The following is a 9054-nucleotide window of genomic DNA, read 5'->3' as shown; positions in this document are numbered from 1 at the left end:
CACTTCCGGCATCACGTGCCCGCCCCCAGGAAGAGGCGTGACCGTCGTGTGGCTTCCCCCTCACTCCCCCCGCCCCGGGATACCCTTTCCATATCCCTGACGAGAAGGAAAGAGGAGTCTAGATTTCACGGACCGTGGGGAGGTGTGTTCTCCCTTTTAAGAAACGCTCGTTCTCCTGCTTCCTAGACCCCAGAGTCACGGACAGTCGCCCTCGGCGTCTCAGGACGCGGAAGCGGGATCCGGCCTAGGATTGGCTGTTGCAGGCCGACCCCCTTTCCCTGCGGTCCATTCGCGCTCCCCCGCCGGCGCCTGCGCAGTGGGCCGGCCGTGGAGGGCCGGGGGGCGGGAAGCGCCTGGGGGCGGCAGAGCCCATGTCGGCCTTGAGGCGTTCGGGCTACGGCCCCAGTGATGGCCCGTCTTATGGCCGCTACTACGGGCCTGGGGGTGGAGATGTGCCGGTGCACCCGCCTCCGCCCATCTACCCCCCGCGCCCCGAGCCTCCCCAGCCTCCCATTTCCTGGCGGGGGCGCGGGGGCTGCCCGGCGGAGACCACCTGGCCGGGGGAAGGCGGAGGAGGCGATGGCTACTACGCGTCTGGAGGCGCCTGGTCAGAGCCGAGTCGTGCTGGCGGAGGCCACCAGGTGAGCTTTGCGCCCCCGGCCCCCGGGGTGGGGGGTGGGGGGTCCGATAGGGGAGTCTTTGGGGGTGAGGACCATTGGGATTGATACAGCTCCTAAGAGTTCGTAATGAATTGGGTTTCGTGCGTTTTCCTAATACGGCTTAGGGGAAACAAGAGACTAGGATCGTGGGTGAGGGTATATGCTTGTGTTTTCTCGGCCCCTCCTCTTGTGCTTCAGCCGTAATAAATGTCTTCTTACCAGGAAAAAAAAGATGCTGCGCTGAACCTGCTAAGCTGAGTAGCAGGCTGCGAATCTCTCGTCTGGGGGACGAGGTTGGGCTGGAGTGACCTGGCTTTGCTTTTCCAGTCCTAACAATTTATCCTGCGTGGTTCGTGGGAGCCGGCTCTCTCCGAGGAGGGAGGTGGCTGCAGCCCCCTCCCGCTGGGAGGGAACGCGAAGGAAAGGGAGGGATCTGGGCATTTAGCCCTTTGCCCCTAAAGCTTTGCCCGGCATTGAATCACCGACCATCATCAGTGTTGGAAAGCACCTATCCGTGGGTTGTTGTATGTAATCTTAACGGTGACTGCAACGTAGATGTCATCACAGCGTCCCTGTTTTACGATGGAAGAACTGCTGGCCGTGAAAGATTAACTCACTTGCTCAATATATTCAGACCTCTGACATTTTATTCTGTGTCGTCGTGCCGGAAATATACTTCTGTTTCGTTAATGCAATATTCTTCGTAGAGGATTACGGTTCTATGGTGAGAGCACACCTCTCCTTGTCTTCAGGAATTATAACATTCTCATTGATTGACATGTAATAATGAAATTCCCATACATTGCTGGTGGAAATGTAAAATGGTTCAGTGTTTTGGAAAACGGTTGGGCATTTCCTCAAAACGTTAAGTGTACTGTTAGGATGTTATTCAGCAAGCCTGCTGCTAGATATATACCCAAGGGAACTGAAAACATGTCCACATAAGAACTTGTACACACATGTTCATAGCCACGTTATTTACAATAGCCAAAAAAGGAAAATATCCCAAATGCTCATCCACTGAAGAATTGATAAAATATAGTATATTCATACCCCTGGAGGGAATGGCAACCCACTCCAGTGTTCTTGCCTGGAGAATCCCCATGGACAGAGGAGCCTGGCGGGCTACAGCCCATAGGGTGGCAAAGAGTGAGACAGGACTGAAGGACTGAGTACAGCACAGCACAGTGTATTTATACAATGAAATTATTTAGCCATAGAAAGTAATGAAGTATGGAGACATTCTGCAAATGGATGGACGTTGAAAATATGCTACATGGATGAAGACACGGAGACCAAAATATTGTATGATTCCATTTTTTTAAAAAATCCAGGATATAGAAATCTTTAGAAAAATTTGTTGTTTCCAGGGGCTGTGGACCTGGGGACACTGAGGAAGATAGATAAAGGGTATGGGGTTTCCTTTGGGGATGATGAAAATGTTCTGAATTTAATGATGATAACTGCACAAGTCTGAGTATATTAAAACCATAAATTGTACACTTTAAAAGGGTGAGTTTTATGGTATGTTATATCTTTAAAAAAATTGTATGAGAAAAAACATGTAGTGAGAGGTTAATTGTTAAAAAAAGTCCATAATTTCTCTGTCTAAATCTGGAATAAGTAGCCGTGGGATTTTGGTCCCATGACGGAGTAGCATGATGAAATTCTTGGCCTGTAAGCAGGCAAACTAGACTGAGGCTCACTTGAAGGGATAGAGGGGAGGCCTGCTGAGCTGAAGACTCTGCCTGGACTTGCTGTGTTATCAAAACAAAAATATGTTTTGTTTTTGTTTTCGGTTAGGGTTAGAGAGGACTTCCTGGGTGGCTCAGCGGTAAAGAATCCGCCTGCCATACAAGAGACGCAGTTTTGATCCCTGGGTCAGTTTTGATCTCTGGGTTGGGAAGATCCCCTGGAGAAGGAAATGGCAACCCACTCCAGTGTTCTTGCCTGGGAAATCCCATGGACAGGAGAGCCTAGCGGGCTACAGTCCGTGGGGTCACAAAAGAGTTGGACATGACTTTGTGACTTTTTTTTTAAGGTTAGAGAAGTTAAGATCTCAGTGTCATGCAGGGAGTTGTTAGGTATGGTGGAGTACAGGTGTGCACATAGGTGGGTAATGGTGCTAGAAGGGTGGAGGATAAAGCTGGAGTGTGTAATGGGCATTTGTAAATCATTTCAAGAGTCTTTCAGGTGGATATTTCTGAAACTCAAAAAGTATCGGATGATAATTTCTTAGGCAGCAGTAGGAAACTAATACGAAAGATAAACGTGATGTCCTCCATACTGCAAATGTCTTTTCTAAATTTGTGGCTTGTCTTTTGACTTTTTTGTGGTTTTTGACATATGTTTTGCATTTTTATATAATCAAACATGTCAGACTTAAAAAAGGTATAGGAACCCTTTAAAACCTTACTCTAAAACTGTGGGCCATGGAACAGAAGCTTCAGCTTCGCTGGGGGGCTGTTGGAAGTGCAGACTCTTTCCTCCTCCATACTTGCTGCTGCTGCAGATTAATAAGCTCCTCAGGTGATTCATATGCATATCATGTTTGAGAAGGGTTGCACGACGGAATTGAACATATTGAGATGACGTTGCTCTGAACCAGTACAAAGGTTTGACTCTATATTAATGTATTTAAATACGGCTGGGGAAAAATGGAGAACCTCTTACAGTTTTCTTTTCTTTTTTTACCTTGTTAGCTATACTTGCAGCACTGTAGTTTGATTCCTAAGCTTGCAGCACATACATCACCTAGGAGCTTGTTGAAAATGCTGTATCTCAGGCCCTACCCAAAGCTTTTAACAAGACATCACTTTGCCGACACAGGTTTGTCTAGTCAAAGCTGTGGTTTTTCCAGTAGTCATGTACAGATGTGAGAGCTGAACTATAAAGAAGGCTGAGTACCAAAGAATTGATGCTTTCAAACTGAGGTGCTGGAGAAGACTCTTGAGAGTGTCTTGGACAGCAAGGAGATCAAACCAGTCAATCCTAAAGGAAATCAACCCTGAATATTCACTGGAAGGACTGATGCTGAAGCTGACACTTCAATGCTTTGGTCACCTGATGCGAAGAGCCAACTCATTGGAAAAGACCGTGATGCTGAGAAAATTTGAGGGCAAGAGAGAAGGGGGTGACAGAGGATGAGATGGTTGGATGGTATCATCAACACAATGGACATGAGTTTGAGCAAGCTATGGGTGATAGTGAAGGACAGAGAAGCCTGGTGTGCTGCAGTCATGGGGTTGCAAAGAGTTGGACATGGCTGAGTGACTGAACAACAACAACTGGGTGAGTCACATGTTCCCCAAGAACAAGTTATCTGAGAGAGTGCTGAGATAGACGGAAGCTGGAAGCTGCAGCCTCTTACAACCTCATCTTGGAAGTGATACACCTTCATTTATGCTGTACGTTACTAGTCATAGAGACTGACTCCAGTGCAGTGTGGGAGACAGCTTCACTCAGATGTGCATACAGAAGGCAGGGGTCATTGGGAGTTATCTTGCAGGATGGTTACAATGGGAGGGTTTGGGGAGACAGCTCCAGTTAGGCTCCCAAATTAGGTTAGAAAAGAAAACGGCATGTGTTTGAACAGTGTCTGAATGTAGGTAGGTTTTTTTCTCAACATTTTATTATAAACATTTTCAAACAGAGAAAAGTTGAAATTGTACGTGAAGACGCACATACCCACTACCTAGATTTTATTAGCATTTATTATATTTACCATGTCTACCTATCTTATTTTTTGGATGTGTTTTAAAATGAGTTACATAGATTCGAAAGGCATTTTCAAAGGTGTGTATCAACTGGAAATGAAGATTGTGGGAGAAACAGAAGGATTCTGAATTTTTAGTATTTCCTAGGATTAACAAGGAAGAGGAACAGGTTTTTATGGAAAGATGTGGTTTAGTTTTGTACCAAAGAACTAGGGATCATTTCTTTTTAAACAACGATGTTGATTTGTTTGGCTGCATCAGGTTGGGGCACGTGAGATCTTTTGTTACGTCGTGTGGGATCGTTCGTTGCGGTGTGGATGTGAGATCTTAGTTCCACAGCTAGGGATGGGACCCCCTTCCCCTGCGTTACAAGGCGGATTTTTAACTGCTGGACCACCAGGGAAGTCCCACCTTTATTTCATTTCTACTGGAAGCCAGTTTGTGATGGTGGTTACCAAACTCCGGATGCAGTGTATGCGACTGATTAATGAGATGTCTGAGATTTTCTGTTTTTGTTTTCTGATGTCCAGTTTTACAGTCTGTGGTGTTGAGGAGTTGTTGTCTGTGGGAACAAAGCAGTAGATGTAGGGCTCGGCAGGGAGTCAGGGGATGGAGACAGTGATTGGAGAGTCACCACGTGGAAACATGGGTGAATTACTTGATGGGGTTATGCTGCCAGGGGAGAGCTTTGAGATCTAGGAAGGTGACAGAGAGAGAAAACCCAGAAGACAGTGAGTGAGAATACTTGGATAGGAGGAAAAGCAGGATGTCATGTGATATAGACCACCGCTACCTTGCTGGTTAGTGATACGAGAACTGAAGAGAAGCATTTGGATGGGCAGTTAAAACATTGTTGATTTTAGTGGTGGGACTTTAAAATAGTATTAAAGTAATGATTGGGGGATTTGGGAAGACAACTAGTGTAAACTGTTAGTAAATGAGAAAGTGGCCACTTGACTGGGAACCAGGGTTGAGGGAAGCATTTTTAGGGTTCAGTGGCTTGAGAATGTTTGTCAGCAGAGGAGAGAGAAAGCTAGTAGACTGAGATAAAAGATAATAACAGAAAGATGGAATGTGGCTTGGGGAGAGGTGGAGTAAGAAGTGAGGAAGACCCGAGAAACCTCCTCAGAGCTAGAGAAGGGGAAATGAAGCTGTTGGGAGGGGAGGGCATTGCAGGAGTTCCATCTCTTGGTTGATGAAGCAGGAGGCTATCTGAGGATCGAGGAAGTGGGATGGGATTGCTGGGAACTCATTATGCTGAATGTTTAAAGGAGGTGCTGGGGAAAAGGGAGGCTGTGTAGGGAAGCATGGCAGAGACCCACGTGAGAGTAAAGCTGAGATTTGTGATGATGGGCCAATACAGGAGCAGAAAGTGCCTTTTAGTGATTTTTGGAATAGATTGCTATAAAAATAATTTATAATGTATTTTTCTAATGTGTGTGTGTGTTCAGTTGTGTCCAACTCTTTGCAACCCCATGGACTGCAGCCCGTCAGGCTCGTCTGTCCATGGGATTATCCCAGGAATACTGGAGTGAGTTGCCATTTCCTCCTCTAGGGGATCTTCCCAACCCAAGGATCGAACCCTTGACTTCTGCAGCTCCTGCATTGGCAAGTGGATTCTTTACCACTGAGCCGCCTGGGAAGCCACCTGGGAATTTTCTAATAATTTTTGTCTTAATTCTTATGAAAAAATATAAACAAATTTGTAAATGGATCTTAGGTAGAACCAACACTACTCCAATTCCTCTGCTGTTTGATTTGTCTGGGCTGGGGATATTTTTTGGAGGCATGGTGGCAAGTCACTTTGTAAAGTTAACCATATATCCACTTCTTATGGGACTATATCTGCAATAAATATGAAGGGAGTTGACTTCAGCCTTCACCTGAGATATAAGTATTTCTTTTCAAAAGAGAAGAAAGTAAACTTGCATTATTTTAATAAAATTTCCTTTGTCACAAGAACTTTAATTCATAATAGTCTCACTTGTATTTGGTCATATTTGTTTATATCATCTTTTAGCATTACCTTTGACTAGTTTCAGACAGCACGTAAAAAGTTTGGACAGACTTAAGCACATGATAAAGTTGGCAACTTGGTTTTAGAACAGCTTCAGCCAGCATCTGATAAAACCAAATGCTATTTCATAGAATTAGCATCATGTTAGGAAGGCGTTGAGCTGCAGACTTTCATTGTTATTGGGAATATTTTTAGATTTGTTCCATTTTGTCCAAAAGGGGGGGAAAAAAAGCAAAGACAATCTTTTTAATTAAGACTTAATACAAATAATAATTTTTACTGCTTCATTGAGGACATTCTTTTTTCATATAAAAATCGTGATATATTTACATGTTATAAAATGTCACCATTTTTAAGGTATATAGTTCTGTGAATTTTGACAAATGCATATGATTATGTAAGCACTATCACAATGAAGGTATAAAAATTTATCCACCTTTAAAAAAAAGGACTCTGAGGATAAAATGGAAGAGTAAGTATTTATTTATCTCTAAACCACATTAAAATTACAGAAAGAGAACTGTGTTATTTTTAAAAATATTTTTATGAGGTCATTTGCATAACATGTAGTTATGTCTACATGTATATATTCAATATTTCGAATGTGTTTCAGTCAGTTATAGTCATTCTTTTTATTGCTTAAATGATCTTATATTAAGCCAATGGGAGACCCCTCCCCTCTTCTTGGCTTCAAAGTTCTTTTGACATGACCCATTGATTTTTGACTGCTTTGATTTCTGGTCCAAGATATGCTGGGCTTCTTATATAGCCTGTCCCAGATGTTATACTCAGCCATTCCATTAAGAAAACCTGATTTTTTTTGGTTTTGTTTTAATTAGAGAATTTTATTTAGAAGTTATATGTGTCAGGATCCAGCTAGGAAAATAGAACCTACACTAGTTCCTTTATAAGAGAGAATTTTATTTAGGAAATTAGTTAAATGGGTGTTGGAGATCTGAAAAGGTAAAAAGAGAATATGGAAGTAACTCAGAAGATAGTTAGGGCAGGGAACAACCTCAGTTCCTGGGGCTGGGGAATAAAGAGGGAGAGATTGTGGAATTAATAGAACCTGGAAACTTGGAAGAATGACCTGTGTCACTGGAACCAAGGAGGCACTGGTATTGGTACTTCAGAGGGAGTTCTCAGGAAACCAGAGGAGTCTGGAGACAGCTGCTGGCCGACAGTGTCTGCAGGTTGATGGGCTTTGCTGGCTTGGCACTGGCAGAAACAGGAGGCAAGCAAGCAAAGAGGAAGGATCAAGTCCATTCTCCCCTCCTCTAACCTGGTGCCCCCTATTGGCAGAATCACATAGTAAACAGGTGATAAAGAGAAGTGTTTGCAGACTCCTGATGCTGCATCTCAGAGCCAGCTACAGAATGCTGGGTTTGGAGCTGAGGGCCAGTTGTTCACTCAGTCATATCCGACTCATTGTGACCCCATTGACTGTTGCACGCCAGGCTTCCCTGTCCTTCTCTATCTCCCGGAGTTTGCTCAAATTCATGTTCATTGAGTTGGTGATGCTGTCCAACCATCTCATCCTCTGTGCCCCCTTCTCCTTTTGTTTCAGTCTTTCCCAGCGTCAGGGTCTTTTCCAATGAGTTGGCTCCTTGTGTCAGGTGGCCAAAGTATTGGAGCTTCAGCTTCGGTATCAGTCCTTTCAATGAAAATTCAGGGTTGATTTCCTTTAAGATTGACTGGTTTGATCTCCTTGCTGAGGGCCAATAGTTTTTAAGATCACTGGTATAGAAGTTAGATTTGGTGTGAGGTGTACTGATTGCTATTGTGTTGTCATTGCTTCTAGACCTTTAAAATGAACAGAGTTATACAAAATGAGCATTTAAAAAATTTTTTTATTGAAGTATAATTGATTTTCAATGTTGTGACTAAGTATTTTAAAACAAAAATAAATGAGTTCATATTTGTGTTAAATTTAATGTCAGATTATTTTTCTTCTTAGATTGTATTTATTACTTTTTAAAAAATTTTCAGCTTTATTGAGGTACAATTAACACATGAAATGGTAATATATTTAAAGCATACAACATGATAATTTGCTATATGTATATGTTGTGAAAGGAGTCTCACCATCAAGAATTAACGCATCCATCACACCTCACATGTTTATCTTTTTTTTTTTTGATGAGAATACTTAAGTTCTATTCTCTTAGCTGGTTAGCTAGTTTTAAGCATTTACAATACAGTGCTACCAAAAAATACGGAATGCTTCACGAATTTGTGTGTCATCCTTGTTACCTAATCTCTGTTACCGTTCCAATTTTAGTATATGTGCTGCTGAAGTGAGCACTGTATTTATTACTTTTATATGGAAATCTTGGTTTCTAACAATATTAAGGTAATTACAAATACTGCAATAACATATAAAATAACTTTAAAATAATGCCAAGTTCCAGCTCGGGCATGACAGCGTGAGGAGCTCTTGTGGGCCCAGTCCTCCATGAAACTGGTGAAAAATATTTTTTAAAAACACCCATATTAAAGTCTCTGGAAATCGTCTCAGGGAATTTAGCAAACGAAGAAACATTTATGATAGAAAATGTCCTCAAACTCAGTAAGTGTAGTGAGATTCTGTGGGATCCTCCACCTCTCCCACCCCAGCTCGGTGATACAGAAACTCCATTCCAGACTGGAGGGCAAATAAAAC

The 9054-nt window shown here is 43.0% G+C and overlaps 1 protein-coding gene and 1 pseudogene across 3 annotated transcripts in view; one reads left to right on the top strand and one right to left on the bottom strand.

The window, feature by feature from the left end:
• Positions 1–313: 313 nt before the first annotated feature.
• Positions 314–9054, top strand: part of BAG4 (BAG cochaperone 4) — a 29039-nt gene continuing 20298 nt past the window's right edge. For all 3 annotated transcript variants that reach the window (XM_081524143.1, XM_081524142.1, XM_081524141.1), the window contains exon 1: positions 314–641. In XM_081524143.1, coding sequence (XP_081380269.1) covers positions 372–641 — 270 coding nt within the window. In that variant the 5' untranslated portion in view covers positions 314–371. The remainder of the gene's footprint in view (positions 642–9054) is intronic.
• On the bottom strand, positions 8602–8697 carry LOC145519295 (U6 spliceosomal RNA; annotated as a pseudogene).

This window comes from Giraffa tippelskirchi, chromosome 8 (assembly GCF_054371585.1).
Source record: "Giraffa tippelskirchi isolate mGirTip1 chromosome 8, T2T-mGirTip1v1.2.pri, whole genome shotgun sequence".
Lineage (NCBI taxonomy): Eukaryota > Metazoa > Chordata > Mammalia > Artiodactyla > Giraffidae > Giraffa > Giraffa tippelskirchi.
This window is presented reverse-complemented; position numbering and strand designations above follow the sequence as displayed.